Here is a 14764-nt window from a genome sequence, read left to right on the forward strand (position 1 = left end):
GCAATGGTTCTCTGGATTGTACTTCCAATGTTTATCAGGTAGATACCTATAGTGCAGGCACGGCCAACAGGTAGATTACTGAACGTCTGTGGTAGATCACTGGTAGATCACATTTTTGCCCTGCACCCCCCAAAAATGGGCTTTCCTCCCTAAAGAAAGCTCAACAACTGACCTGAACCCCCAAAAAGGTAAGGGGGTAGATCACTGCCAGTTTTTAACTCTGAGAGTAGATCACAGTCTTTTGGGAGTTGGCCACCCCTGCTATAGTACTAAGGCATAAGTGTAAAACTCACATCTTCAACAAATAATTACTGGAAGGGTGATCAAACTGTTGATGTATTAATCTGATTTGGTTTTGGTGTATTTGAGTTACTAAGTCTGATTTATGCTTTGGCAAGAAGGTGGTCACTTTGCGGGAGGGGCAACTCACAATTATCAAGTGTTTTCTGCCTTTCAAGCAAGTAGAAGCATAATCCCACTTTGTGGTGTCCTTGTAATCCTTTCAGGTGAGTACCCATAGTGTCTTTCAATTTCATTCATAATTCTTTGCATGAATTCAAGTACTGTAGCTCTTTATTTTAAAGTTACAGGAAAAATATAGGAAACATATTGTTTTGCTCACTTTCAATTACTTTTGCAAGTGCATTACATTTTGTCTTTTCAACTGTCTGAAGCAAGTTGAACTCAGGTATAAAAAAGTGTTTTAACTCGGCCGCTCTGAGACAACCCACAAAATAATCCAGTAGTCTGTTGAAACATTCGTGAAGATTTGCTGCAAGCCATTCATCATCACGGGGCCACTTGGTACATGCATGAAGAAAGGCAGTTTTGGCAAAGTAAGAGTGGAATTTTTCAAACTGATTTCTGTTTTCATGTTTTGTTTTAAGCTGCTCCAGCAAATACTTCAGAAGCTTAAGACAATCTTTCCTGTTGAGAAATAATAAAAAACACTGTGAAATATGTTATTCTGAAACACACATCCTACTAGGAACAATTGATTTAACAGGGATATTTGCTATACACAGACCTGCTTGGGACAGGTTGTGCTATTAGATGGACTGTGTTGGACTTTTAGATAGCATAGCTTAACCTTTGCCACAAGTAACTTTCATCTTCAGTTCCATAAATGCTTCTAGAAATTGCCTTCCTCACATCATCAAGTTTTAAATATATACATTTCATTTCTCACCAGTGCCATGCCCTCTAGTTAAGTGCTGTCTCTGAGCTAGAGGGGATGGCAGTGGTGAGAGATGAAAAAGAAGAAAAGGAGATAGTTATGTTGGCTATGTAAGGATCAACATTCAGAAAATAATTTCCAATTACTATATAGCACTGAATCTTTAAAAGGTAGGATAGGACCCAATAGTAGGCTGCAACATGAGCACTACCATCATGGAAATACATGACAGAAGATGAAGGAATGGGTTAAAAGTGGTTCCTGATTGCGAGGAGATCGGAGAATTTTTAAACTATAACAATCTTCCAGCAATTCCAAGTGAAATAATTAAACATCTTAATGCACCAATTACAGCCATGGAAATTCAACAAGCAATCAAGAATGTGAAACCAGGGAAGTCACTGGGTCCAGATGGACTGTCAGCCTGCTATTATAAGAAGCCGAAAGAAGCCCTATCACGACCTTTACAAGAGGTAATGAACTATATACTAGCCAAAGGCGTAACACCAGAGAAATGGAAGGAAGCATTTGTTACATTAATTCCCAAACGGGACAGACCTAACACTTATTTCAAGCTACAGACCAATCTCATTACTCAACAATGACTATAAACTTCTTGCACACATCCTGTCAGAGAGATTAAAAAAGACTCTGGGAGAAATAATCCATGAAGACCAGGCGGGCTTTCTCCCTGGACAACAAATGAATAGTAATATAAGAAATATTATTAATATACTGGGGCACCTAGAAATCAGAAATGACAAACCAGCAGCTCTCATGCTAGTAGACACAAAGAAGGCGTTTGATAATATCTCATGGAGCTTTATGAAAACACAAATTAACCTAATGGGATTTGGAGATATCTTCTGCAGAGGAACAGAGGCAATCTATACGGAGGAGAGAGCAAGACTCATTATAAATAGCAACATCACAGATAGCTGTAACGTAAGAAAGGGGACAAGGCAAGGATGCCCCCTGCCCCCATTGCTATTTTAGTACTGGAAATCCTGAACAAGAAGATAAGAGAAGATGAGAAGATAAGAGGTGTAGTAATAGGAGGGAAATCTTACAAACTAAAAGCTTTAACTACAGAGAACCCAAAAGAAAACTTCTTAAGAACATTAGAATTGATAAATGAATTTGGACAGGTGGCAGGCTTCAAGCAAAAATAAATAAATTACTAGTTAAAAATATGGAGGTTCAGGAAAAAAGTGAGATCTGTGGCTTGGAAATCAGTAAAAAAGTTAAATATCTGGGTATATGGCTCACAGCAAAGAACATCAATTTATTTCAAGATAATTATGTCAGCACCTAGAAGGAGATAAAAAACAATTTGGAAATTTGGAGTAGGCTAAATATTTGCTTTTAGAGAAGAATTTCTATGATAAAAATGAGTGTGCTTCCAAAAATTATATTTTTGTTTCAAACTATCCAGGTGATAGGAACAGTGAGCTGCTTCAAAGACTGGCAGAAGGATTTACTTGAAATGTCAAAAACCCCAGGATTAAGCACCAATTATTAATCAACATAAAGGAGAGGGGAGGTTTTGCACTACCGTATCTGAAACTAACATGAAGTAGCATGTAGTTGACACTACAAACCACGGATTTGCTGGATCTAGAGGGATTTGACAATAGATACAGCTGGCATGCTTATTTGGGTTATGAGAAGGTCAAAGTACATAAAAGCTTCTTAAACCATGTGGTTAGGAAATCTCTATATACAGTGTGGGCCAAATATAAGGCCTTACTAGAACCCAAAATGCCTTGGTGGGTGTCCCCAACAGAGGCATTCTTGGTTAAAAAGAAAAATATGAGAGGTAATTGGGCAACCTATAAAGAATTGCTGGAAGAAAAAAAATAAGTTAAAACTCAAAAAATTCTAAGAATCCGAAACTACCTAACAGACTGGATGCAATATTTTCAACTGAATGACACTTTCCAAAAGGACAAAAAATTGGGTGTTTCCACAGATCCTTTGAGACTCCAAAAAGATCTGATCCAAACTAAATACAAACCAGTCTCTAAAATGTATAGGTTCCTCCTTGACTGGGAGGTCAAGGAGCAGGAAGTAAAATCAGTAATGGTACAGTGAGCTAGGGATTTTGGTTATAACATCTAAACGGAATCATGGAAGAAGCTATGGAGGGAAGATATAAAATTCACTGCGTGTTATAATCTAAAAGAGAACTGCATGAAAATGCTCAACAGGTGGTATTTAACACTGGCCAAAATGGTTAAATCTAGGTCAAACACATGTTGGAAATGCAGGGAGGTGGAAGGCACAACGATCCACATGTGGTGGAATTGCAAAAAAAATCAGAGAATTCTGGGAGATAATATACATGAAACTTAAGAAAATGTTTAAATGTTCCCTCCTCAAGAAGCCTTAAGCCTTCGCTAGAAATAAGCAATGAAATCCCAAAAAAATTTAAGAGAATTTTCATGTATGCAGCAACAGCAGCTAGAATTTTAATTGCAAAGGCCTGGAAAAGAGATGCTATCCCATCAAAACTAGATTGGCAGAACAAAATGCAAGAATGTGCAGAACTAAATAGATTATCAGCAAAATTCCGAGATGTCACTGACCAAAAATTTAATAGGACGTATATAGAGTCTATCCTAGTTGAAGAATGTAACTTGGGAATCACAATGGGGAGACTGGAGGTCATGATCACAAAATGTCACCTACAATAAGAATTAAGCATGGAATGAATGTTTTATTTCCTTCCTTTCTGTTGATTGCTTTGTGCCGTATTTTTAAAATCAATAAAGCACAATTAAAAAAGGGAAAGGGGAAAAAGTGGGTCCTGATTGAAGATACTTGCTATATATAGGTTTAAACCATGGTTTCCTGGCTTAGATGCAACAGAAAAGTGTTATTTCCCAAACTCAAAAGTTTTGCACAGGCACAACGCTCACTCTCTGTACAATAAATCATAGTTTATTAGTCTAACATAATTACCTCAGAGTCAGTGAATGCCAGCTGATTTAAGTGCACATTCTTTAATATAGGCTTTTGTTAGTCACCAACAATAGCTGGGAGATTAACAGAGCAATCCAAACTCCCTTTGTGCTGAAGGAATAGAAATGAGGTGTAGGTGTCTCTCTGCCCATCAAGTTCAAGTTTTATTGCGGCAAAAGCCAGTAACACTAAACACCACAAGATCAAACAAAAAGAGATCAACAACATCAGAAAGGGGGGGGAAAAAAAAGATTACACAAGGGAACTTTGCAGTGTGCCATTCAACAGAAGAGATTTACGCTTCCTGATTGCTAAAGTGCAAAATTTGGCCACCTCATATGATATTGAGCTTGAGGAATCTTCCAGAAGGTATTTTCGTAGAATTTCGGGGGAGGATTCCAAATAATGTTGTAGGGGTATAAATTTTGATAAAAGCGGCAAAATAAGTTGAACTCGTTCTTCACTATAAAATTCGCAAAATAGAAGGATGTGTGTGACAGATTCTACCTTATTAGACATACAGGGGCAGAGACGCACATGCATTGGTACCCGCGTGAATTTGCCGTACAGCACTGCTGAGGGCATTGTCTCAAAGCAGGGTCTAGAGAAAGCCCATCTATAAGCTTCGTTAGTGATGTTAGTTAAGTAAGGGGCAGCTGCAAAATTAGGCCAAGCTTTTAAGCATCTATACGTCTCCAGGAGTAGGGCGACTTCTTGTTGTAATTCGACATCGTAAAGTCTCTGAGTGACAATTGCTTTTGCCTTGTTCAGAGTTTCAATAAAAAGATTTTCAGGGTTTAGGCCAATTTGTTTGATCTTATTAGTTATTTGCATAAGCCAAGGAGGATAGGGAGCTGCGGCCAGGAAGCAAGCTAACAGTCCCTTAGGATTGTAATGGATTTTCAGCCAGAGGGATATTGCTTGCTCCCAGACTTTTAATTCCACTCTGGGCAGTCCTGCCTCTTGCCTTAAGACTGCATTAGGTGTACACTTTGGGGTAGCAAATAATGATCTTAAGAATTTTGATTGTACTGTTTCAAGGGTCTTAAGGTTGGCAGAGGGGCTAATTTGAGAGCCATACAGGAGTTGGGCTAGAGATTTTGCCTGAAAAACTTTTAGGGCCATCGGGAGGAAGCCAGCTCCTTTCCTTCTGAATAATCTAAGGATGGCATTTGCACTTCTTCCTGCTGATATAGCTGATGTGGTCAGGTGTGTTGACAGTTTGGCATTATAAGAGAAAGTAATGCCTAAGTATTGGAAGGTCTTAGTCTGTTCAATGGCGTTTCCCTTTACGCTCCAATTATCTTTCCTGAAGGAGCGGTTAAAATGTACAATTTTGGTTTTGGCAAAGTTAATTGTTAACAGTTCAGTGTTACATTGGTCACTAAACTTTCCTAAGGCACGTTTCAGGCCCACTTTGGTTTGAGAGAGAAGAACAGCGTCATCCGCATACATTAAAACTGGTACTTTTCTGCCGTTAGAGAACACGGGGGGGTGGGTTTCGATTTCACGGCAACATGTGACCAGGGAGTTAACATAGATGTTAAATAAAAATGGGGCTAATAGGCATCCATGTCTAACTCCCCTTTGGACTGGGATTTCTCTAGAGAGTCTGCCGTCCTGTGCGAGTCTTATCTGGAGGGTAATGTTCTCATGAAGCTTAATCATCAGAAGTAATAACCTTCTGTTAATACCCATATTGGCCAATTTGGCCCAGAGCCTACCCCTGGATACAGAATCAAATGCTGCCTTTAGGTCCACAAAGGCCGCATACAATGACTTTTTCCAATGTTTCACATACTTATAGACAAAATAATCTAACACTAAGCAGTGATCTATGGTAGAACGTCCAGATGTAAACCCTGCTTGTTCAATTTCTAGCAAGTCATTATGATCTAACCATTCACATAATTTTAAACATAGATGTTTTGTATAAAGTTTACAGATCACATTCAGAAGACTAATTGGTCTATAATTAGCTGGGTCAGAGGGGTTGCCCTTTTTAAATATAGGAACAATTATAGCCAGTCCCCAATCTTTAGGGATTTCAGTTGTCTTATCTCTCTGCCCATCCTAACAACCTCAATAGCTTCTTGGCAACCTCCACTTGTGGAGTGACACACTGTCACTCTGTTGGCACCAAGATCTCCCTTCTGCATATGTGGTTGGAATTGCCACTGGTTGCAAGCCCCAAATTGGGATTTTCCACATGTTTTATTATTTTTCCTCTTAAGAACATGGCAGTTAGTCAATCACTAGACCAGAGGTCGGCAAACTTTTTCAGCAGGGGGCCGGTCCACTGTCCCTCAGACCTTGTGGCGGGGAGGACTATATGGGGGGGGGGAATGAACGAATTCCTATGCACACTGCATTTTAAATAAAAGAACACAGCATGCAAGAGCACCAGGCAGGCCCCACAAGTAACTCAGAGATGCATTTTAAATAAAAGGACACATTCTACTTAGGTAAGCCACCAACCCCCCACGACTCTCTCCTCCCTTCTCCACAGCACTGGATGAGCCCCAGTGACTGCTTACCTGTGTCTTGCAAGTGGCAGGGGCTGGCGGCGGAGGGAAGATGAGTGGCACGCGAAAGGGCTCTGGAGAGGGGCTGCTTTAAATGATGGCTGCTCAAGCGCTCACACAGCTGCTCCTGGCACCAATGAAGCCCTTCCCCTTCCTCCCAGCATTAGGCAGGGCGGGGAGAAGCCGGGAGGAGGCACCACCACGTGGGGGGGGATGGCACAGGCTGAATGGTCAGCGGCAATTCCCCGGGCCGTCTGTGGCCAGATCCAGAAGGAAATTGGGCCAGATATGGCCCTGGGGCCGTAGTTTGCCGACCCATGTGTTAGACAGTTGTCACAGGGAGTTTTACCATATTCAATCATTCTTGATTTGAGCCTATGGAGATTCTGAATTTTGGCACTACATCCATTTTATACCTCTAAACGATAGTTTGGCAGTACATTTAGTTGAGAGTTGTAGCCAGTAAATCCTTACAATTTCCCAGTTTCCTAAGCATTTTCTAGACTTATATAGTGGCTAAAACTGACAAAGCAAATAGGAGAACGGTAGTTAAAGATACTAACCTGCAGCATCTTTGTCCATTTTGTTCACAACAGGTCTTTGAGTTGCCATGATTAGTCATTATAGCCTTCTCAATATGTGAAAAAGAGAGTCGCCAAGTGTTTTCTAAGTTTTTTTTTTAAAAAAAGAAACAATGTAAAATATTGGAAATCTCTCTTTAAATAACATGTTGATTGAGCTATTTTTTAACTGTTTATTAGTGACAGATTATGTGACCCTTTAAGCTACTATGTGAACACTGAAACTCATAAGCAAAAACTTGCAGCTGTGGAAAGGCACAACTTTTGCCCTTGTGCTGGTTCTGGCCTAAATGCTGCCACTGTGCATAGATATGCTGAGCAAAATCCAAGTCAAGTGGTATCTTAGCCTTGGAAAAAGGAATACAACCCAGTTCTTCACTTTTCTGCTTGTATAGGAAGTTTAGCTACCATGAAGCAGAGAGCTTATCCCACTGTTGTTCAATTGTGCCTTTAGGATTGGTCTGATGACTGTTGCCCAGCTTTAATATTCTTTTAGAATATTAGAATAAAGAATAAAAGAGATTCCTTCTTAAGAAATAACAGAACAGGGACCCTGGTACTTCAAAACATTTGTTGTTATTTACAGCACATAGAAAGAATAACCAATTACTGCAGTCTCTTGAAAATAGTCTACCACCACACAACAGCTAGAATACCTGATACAATGACATGACTTTGTGCATTATGTATTTAGCCAAATATAAGCTTTAGTACCTATTAAGCACTTTCCATCTTTGGCAATCTTGGGCACGAGGTAGAGTGGTTCGTTTAAAAAGGCATTCTTTACTTTTCTTCCTAGCCATCCTGCAATATCCAGGCCATTCCTTGTACTTTCACACCAGTTCCGGTGCCGAAATTCCAAAGCAAGAATGATATCTACCGATATAACGGAGGGAGGCTTTCCAATGAGAAGGGTTACTGCTGGGCATCCAGGCTTCTTTCTCTCTACATGCACTTCCACATCCAGATCTGTTGATAGCAACAGCAACAATCTAATACAAACCAATTTCATTGTGTTTCATTAAGATTTCCCCACCTCACAATGACTTGAACAGGAAGTTAAGAATATGTACTTAAAACAATATAGCCAAGTAAGCAGCATCAACTTCAGTTATGGCACTTAATGCCAGCAGCTAACACAGACCTTGGAAAAAACAATGTGTTAGTGGCACTACAGTTCTGCTATTCTTACTCTGCAACAAAAAACTAAATTCCAATTTAAACACTATGTGGTGAACAAGAATATAACACAATTATTAAGGAAGCTGTAGGCTGGATTCAACAAACAGGCTAGTGGAAGCCTGCACAAGGATTTCTGCCAGTGCAACAGGTCTTGTCAGCTTTCTGCTCCCCAAGTACCCCCCTCCAAATAGGCTCAGAGGTGGGTGGAAGAACTTCCAGAACAGGGAGGAGAGGGGATATAATTCCATTGGGCGAGCTGATATGCTTGTGCTCCTAGAACATTTGGGAAAGGGTGATGTTGAATTCTTTGCAGTATATTTTGGGTTATCTCTTAAAATATACAATATTTAATGTTTCCCAATAAAAATAATATCCAATTTGTATAGTAAATGTTTACAATACAAAGTCAATTTTATATTGACATTCTTCTAACCAAATATTTCAGTTCAACTAACTTTTTGTTATGGCAAAAATGGCAGGTGTTCAGCATTTAAAATTAACATGACTTTCTGCTTATCAAACTAATGTTTCTAATGTTTCTATTAAACTAGATGTTTAACTAACTTTCTGCTTATCAAACTAATCTTATCTTCCATTTCAAGCAGCTGAGTTTTCCAATTCCATTGCAGAAATCCTACATTACTATTTCTAATTGGACCTATAAATTTCAGTGCGACTAGAGAGCATTCATCTGTTTGCACACAGTATTTGAGGAGGGTTGCTTATCTCTGAAGAGGAAGGAAAAAAATTAATGTAATGAATACTTACCCTTATTTTTTTTTACTTCTTCTATAATAATGTTCCTCAGTGCTGACAGCATATCAGAAGATGAAAGATGCATTTTGTCATCTAAAAATTTAGCTAGATGTGCCTTTTCTCCAGGGTTCCTTTTCAATTTTACATAGAAGAAAGCACCAGAAGCAGCAACATTGCAGGATTCTAGTTCAACTCTCATATCTGGTACTTTGAGCATAATATCAAATTCATTTGGGTTAGAAATCTGCAAGACAGACAAAAACATTTCTCACAATTTACTGTGTCCCAGAATGTGTTAATAACTTGTGTTCTCATGACTCCAGACTAAAGGTCATCCTTACAGCCCTCTGGAGACAACCACTGAAAAGTGCTTCTGCGCAGTCATGTCATTTGAAATACCCTTGCTAGGTGCATAATAGTGATCAAAACCCACACACATTTGCTTACACCCACAGGCTGGCAGCCTCAATGGCACCCCTCTGGAGGCTTCATCTGGGGCAAAAATGCTTTCCCCCACCCCATAGCTACAATGAGAGGTCTTTCTTTTGCCCCATGCTTTCCCTGGGAAAACCCGCTGTTTACTGCTGAATGGGAACAAACGTCAATCTTCAGAAAACTGACATTTGTTCTGATTCAGTGGTAAACGGGTTTTCCCGAGAAAAGCGATGGGATAAAGTGCTTTCAAACTGCCCAGCTGCATGGAGGACCGCCACATAGACGTACTTTCCAGAAGCCTCAACAGGAGGGCAATAATGCTGACATCATCCCCAAATCTCAGCATCCACGACTACAGTGTTTTTAAGTCCTTCCAGTAGCACCTTAAAGACCAACTAAGTTAGTTCTTGGTATGAGCTTTCGTGTGCATGCACACTTCTTCAGATCCACTGAAACAGAAGTTGCCAGATCCTTCTATATAGTGAGAAGGTGGGGAGGGGTATTAGTGTTTTTAAGGTTTGGGATCTGGCAGCTTTTGGACCAGCAAGGAAAAAATGCCCCGAGCGGTCTCCAGCACTGCATCTTCCATTACCTTCAGGCGCTCGTAGTAACTGCCGGTGCCCAGCACTTCGACGCAGGAGAAGCACGCTTCACTCTTTATTGCTGTTACCAAGATGTCCCTGACATCGTTAACCAGCTGCGCGGCCTTGGAGCGCTCCTCTTTAGCTAGCCTGAGCTTCTCCAGCACCTGCCTCAAGCTGCGTTTGCCCCTCGGGCCAGGCTCCTTGAGAAGCAGCTTCCCTCGGGCGCCGGCTTCCTTCCCCGCCTTCTCCTGCTCTCTCTTTCGGGAATCTCTCCTCCCTGCGGAGGCGCTTTCTTTGCCTGGCTGGCCGACTTCTTCCTTCTCCTTGGGGAGAGGCTTCGCCTTCTGGGAAGCGACCCGCTTGTTGGGGGCAACTACTGCGCTTCCTCGCGGGGCGGGCTCTAGTTTTACCAGAGCACACATAGCCTGCTCGGCTTCCCCCGCCTTTTGCGCGCCCTTTTCCTTCCGGGAAGCTTTCTTTCCACTCGGGGCAGCAGCGCCGTTTGCTGCTTCGGCTTCGGGCCGTTCCACTGCCGAGATAGTGTATTTTTCCAGCGCCTGCGTCAGGCTTGTGATGCCGCTCGCGCCAGGCTCCTTGGGAGCAAATGTGCTCTTCAGTTTCCTCCGGGCCCCCCCTACGGTTTTCCCCTGGTCTGGCGGCTCCTTCTGGGAGCCTTTCTTCCCACTTTGGGCAGCAGCGCCGTTCGCTGCCTGCAGGGGTTCCTCGGCGTCGGCGCGCTCGCCTGCACCGAGCGTGAGCTTTGCCAGCGCTTGCCACAAGCCAGGCTCCTCGGGAGCAAGTTTGCTCTTAGCTTGGTCCGGCTCCTTCTTCTTCTGGGACGTTTTCCTCCCACTTGAGGCAGCAACTCCTTTCGCCGCCTGCTGCGATGCCCGGTCTCCCTCGTCGCCCCGTCTGCCCTTCCCTCGCCCTTTGGATCCCGCAGTGCCTCCGTCCCCTTTCGCTGCCGGGGCCGCCTCGCCCTTCCTCGCGCCTCTCCCGGCTCCACCGCGCCCCATGGCGCCAGAAAAAGATGTCCTCGCTGCGGAGCTCAGCGTCTCCTGTGTCGGCGCCCCGCGCCCGCCCCGCCACATATGAACCTGCTAGCCACGTGAACGGCCGCATCCTGAAGGAGAAACGAAACTTATCGGCTGCGGGGAGCGTGTCTGAACCAGCTTGCTCCCTCCCTCCCCGTCTTCCTTATTTTGGGTTGCCCAGTCAAGTCAGGGGATGGAGCAAGTCCCCTTTGAGGAAGTACGAGGGCAGTTTAGAGAAAAGGCGAGCGAGACGCAGCATGAGAGAAGTTTATACAGTAGGCATGCGAGACATGGAGACAGTGGCTAGAGGAAAGTCCCCGCTGCAGCCTCCCTCATAGCATTAGAGCTGGCAGGCATTCAATGAAGTTGAAGGTGGGGACATTCAAAGCAGGCAAAGCAAAGTACACCTCCATGCAAGGCACAGCTAAACTATGGAATTCCTTCCCCCAGGAACCAGTGAAGGCCACCAACCTAAGTAGCTTTAAAAGAGGAATAGGCAAAGGGCCCATCCACATTTTCATTTGCAGTAAACAGCAGGTTTTCTTGGTGAAAGCTGTGGGACAAAAAATAAGCCCCTTGATCCTGTGGCCAGAAATCATGGCACAAAGGAAAGTGTGGATGGGCGCAGCCAGGGTTTTTGTTAGGGGGGGCAGAACCTCATGTTTGTATTGATCTAGGGGGGATAGCTGCCCCCCTGGGCTATGCCCATGGATGGGCAGAAATTCATGGAATAGCAGGCTACTGCTGGCTACTAGCCACTATCAGACTTGATGCTTCTGAATACCAGAGGCTGGAAACAAAAGGATGGGAGAGAGCACAGGAACTATTTTTTTATATACATATCGGGTGGCACTGTGGGTTAAACCACTTGCCAATCAGAAGGTCAGCGGTTCGAATCCCCACAACGGGGTGAGCTACCGTTGCTCGGTCCCTGCTCCTGCCAACCCAGCAGTTCAAAAGCATGTCAAAGTGCAAGTAGATAAATAGGTACCGCTCCGGCGGGAAGGTAAACGGCGTTTACGTGCACTACTCTGGTTTGCCAGAAGCAGCTTAGTCATGCTGGCCACATGACCCGGAAACTGTGCTCCCTCAGCCAATAAAGCGAGATGAGCGCCGCAACCCCAGAGTCGGTCACGACTGGACCTAATGGTCAGGGGTCCCCTTTACCTTTACCTTACAGTATTAGCTTAGGTCTACCCATATCTCCCTGACTGGGGAACTGTTCCCCTCAGGATCCAAAATAATCTCTGATCAAAACTGTTTTGCACAATTACAGATAGAGAACTTTGACCTGCAGCCCACAACAAGCTTTGAGATGAGATAATTGAACTGATCTGGCCTAACGCTTGTTGCAGAATATTTAACCAAGATGCTAATAGCCAAAATATGTAGGAAGCAGTGGCAGCTGCTCCCCATTGGAACTGGTGGGGCAGAAAGCCAAGTGTCTTATGTCCAAAGCGAGCTAAGGCCAGATCCTCTTTTTCTCTATGCATTTTGGCCAGTCTTACTTTTCTAGAAAAAGGTGCTGGAATCCAACATGAACACCTCCCTTATTCTCTTAGATTGGCAATGGTATCCACCAGAGGTGTGCCGGAACTGAGTTCCAACAAGTTCTGGCTGGGGGAAACACTCTGAATTTTTGGCTATTGACATAGGTACATACCCTTGATGGTGTCTTGCATTCAGAGAGCTGGACCAAATGCAATTCAGGCCCATCTCATAGAGGGCACTTTCCCAGAGGTGTGGGTATTATCATTTGGGGTGACCCAAACTGTACTGTGGGTTACACACACCCAGTTCCTTTTTCTGTAATTGTCCTCTGGAGATAATGTACATTCATGAATGGCCCACAAAAACAACAGGTTTTGATTGTTTAAACTGCTGCTCTTGAAGGAAGAATCTCCACCCAGATCATGGAAACATATGAGATGAGGCCATTTCGGGTTTAGGGGCATGTGGGGTTCTTTTTAAGATTTCTGACTTAGGTGTGTTTCTAGCTTTTGTGCAAATAAGGATCTGGGAACTAGTAATCAACTTTAGCTTGCTGTGCCAGCAACAGTGAGGTAATCTAGACTCACAGCAATAGTTCATGCTTGAATTTGCCCACTGTCAAACTTAGATTTCAAAAGAAAATAAATCAAGTTTATTTTCCCTGACACGGATTCTTCTCCAATGACAGCATGGGGCTGGGTTAAAAATAATTTGGTTTGCACAATTTATCTCATCCTTTTACTCAACAGAAAACCTGCTCATGTAATTTTTTTTTGTACTAAAAGCAACAACACTGGTATTACCACTCTTACTTGTTTAGTCATGGCATGCAGGTGGCACTTTTCTCATAAATGAATCCGCTTGCTGGGAAACGCTCTGCTTACTGAATGTTGAACCAGGTGCGTAAAAGCATTTCTGTACTTTTCAATTTGCTTTGAACAGGAACAATGAACAACTTCAACAAGAAGCTTCCCATTTTTATATTGCTGCATAGAGAAAAATCTGCACATGGGAAATTCCTGCCTATCACACAGGTACTGGATAGGAAAAAAGATGGCGGCACATTTCCTTCCTGTTTCTGATGTCTGTGTGCAGGAAAGAGAGGACAATTGCGTTGTTTTTTTCTAGTGCAGTACAGGAAATAAGAGCACATCACTATTGCATGGATGAGCGACGCAACCCCGTGGTCGGCCATGACTGGACCTAATGGTCAGGGGTCCCTTTACCTTTACCTTTTATGTCTATACATACTTAGTCCTTCACCCATATCTTATCCCTACAAGTTGGAAAGTGGGTAGAGGCAGTTTTTAGTGGATAGGCAGATGGCAGAGAAAGAGTTAAGTAACCCTTTCCCCCTTCCTCTGCACCTAGATTTTAGCCTATCAGGAACTTTTCCTATGATGAAACAGAAACACTTAATGAGACCTAAAGTAGTTTGTTCCATAGTGGGGAAGGAGCATGTGCAGCAGTTTCCCTTGCAGAGATGACCATGGTCACACACACATCATAGATTTAAGTTGCATGGCTTCCTGCAAAAAAATCCCAGGAATTAATTAACAGTGCTGAGAACTGTGGCTCTGTGGAAGGCAAACTACACTTCCCATAATTCTTTGGAGGAAGCCATGTGCTTTAGATGAGAACGTGACCCACGCTGACAGTTTTTGCTGGCTACTTGCAGCAGCTCACCCATTGGATAAAGCTTTCCTACAATTCAATGTTTTGGCGTCTGATTTTACAGGGATGGAATATCCATGCGTTTAAATGCGGTTTCCACTTCTGGCAAAGTTCCTATGACTCGTAGCTGCATGTTGGACTGAGAGTCCCCAATACAGTAATAGCTTTTGCATCAGGGTGTCACGGTGACAGGAGAAAAACTTGCAGCCCCCACACAGCTGCATGTACCCGCCTCCACTGTGGCACACCATCAAGGAGCATCCAAAGATGCCGACAGCTGCATCAGTTCAAAGAGCAACAGAAAGCGCTGCAATCCAGAAAAGAAAAGTTGCTGTGTTCTTGCCCCCCGGGAAACCCTGCT

The 14764-nt window shown here is 43.1% G+C and overlaps 1 protein-coding gene across 1 annotated transcript; it reads right to left on the minus strand.

Annotated features, from left to right (window-relative positions):
• Positions 1 to 555: 555 nt before the first annotated feature.
• On the minus strand, positions 556 to 11402 carry CGAS (cyclic GMP-AMP synthase). The gene is made up of 5 exons (XM_083607270.1): positions 10213 to 11402; positions 9198 to 9429; positions 7962 to 8216; positions 7230 to 7332; positions 556 to 927 (listed from the first exon to the last, which is right to left on the minus strand). Exons 1-5 carry the CDS (start codon positions 11293 to 11295, stop codon positions 585 to 587), a joined length of 2016 nt encoding a protein of 671 aa, XP_083463396.1. The 5' UTR covers positions 11296 to 11402; the 3' UTR covers positions 556 to 584.
• Positions 11403 to 14764: the final 3362 nt, after the last annotated feature.

Source organism: Podarcis filfolensis (assembly GCF_964270895.1).
Source record: "Podarcis filfolensis genome assembly, chromosome: 3".
NCBI classification, from domain to species: domain Eukaryota; kingdom Metazoa; phylum Chordata; class Lepidosauria; order Squamata; family Lacertidae; genus Podarcis; species Podarcis filfolensis.